Below are 1077 nucleotides of genomic sequence, written 5' to 3'. Positions count from 1 at the left end.
TGGTTCGATTCATTTTTCACCGCCGAACACTGAGGTACACAACAGTTATGCCGCTCCCGTTGCTTTTTGGGTTCGCCATCAGTCGGATCTTCCACATTACCCATTCCAAATAAGAAATACTTCACAATTTTCACAATATTGAAGACCGTGTCGGAGCGTGACTACTCCGCCCAGGAAGTCTGCCACATTCTGACCGGGCAGCCCTTATACGATTCCTCGCGCTCGTTCCATGTAGTGAGCCTGAACAAGAACCCTTGGGTTCCACTCCGCGAGGAGAACCCTCGCCGCGACGACGGTGAGGCCGACGACCCTCCTCCAGGCCTGGCCGAGGCCGGGGAGGAGGGTGCGGCAGCCGCCGCTCATGACGACGAGGAGGCCGAGGGTCAAGCCGAGGGTGACCAGAACGAGGGCGATGACGCTGCTGATGCGACGTTCCCGGCTTTCGTTTTGAAGTACCAAGCTCGCAATGACCCCCGTGTTAACGACTTGACACCGTTCCAGGTTGCCAAAGGCTGGTCTTGGGTAGAGGGAGATGGGTCCAGGCCAGGAGGGAGGCCATAGTCCGTGTCTTCCCGCGCGTAAAGCTGACGGGCAACGATGACAGTGACGAGGCCTACTACCGAGTCCAAGTCCTGCTGCACACAGCTTGGCGGAGAGAGGCGGAGGCTAAGGGGCCAGGCACCTGGAAGGAAGCCTTCGAGCACCACGGGCTCGTCCCAGAGGTGGCCCTGGAGAACGCCCTGCAGGAGGCAGCCGCAGATGCAGCCACCAAAGAGGATCTCTTTGAGCAGCCCGAGCCTGAGGAACAGGACGAGGAGGGCATGGAGGAGTGGATGGCAGTGGCCAGGAGGGGCCCTCACGGGGTGGTCGAGCAGGTCGAGCTCGGCCGGCGCGAGATGGACTTGGCTAATGACTGGCATGGACCCTCACAGGCATACGGGGACCACGCTGCTCTGCGGGACTTTGTGTCCAGGAACAGGGTGACGGCCAACCTGGAGCCCGAGGAGGAGGTCGTGGTGGACGACGTCGTCTACACGGCGGAGCAGCAGAAGCTGATCGACTTGGTGCAGACCCAGA

The 1077-nt window shown here is 60.8% G+C and overlaps 1 protein-coding gene across 1 annotated transcript in view; it reads left to right on the top strand.

The window, feature by feature from the left end:
* Nucleotides 1-1077, top strand: part of LOC113214430 (uncharacterized) — a 25216-nt gene that overhangs the window by 19299 nt on the left and 4840 nt on the right. The window contains exons 3-4 of the mRNA XM_052274129.1: nt 145-295; nt 502-1064. Coding sequence (XP_052130089.1) covers nt 145-295; nt 502-1064 — 714 coding nt within the window. The remainder of the gene's footprint in view (nt 1-144; nt 296-501; nt 1065-1077) is intronic.

The sequence above is a fragment of the Frankliniella occidentalis genome, unplaced genomic scaffold (assembly GCF_000697945.3).
Source record: "Frankliniella occidentalis isolate FOCC.00 unplaced genomic scaffold, Focc_3.1 Scaffold338, whole genome shotgun sequence".
Taxonomy (NCBI): domain Eukaryota; kingdom Metazoa; phylum Arthropoda; class Insecta; order Thysanoptera; family Thripidae; genus Frankliniella; species Frankliniella occidentalis.
This window is presented reverse-complemented; position numbering and strand designations above follow the sequence as displayed.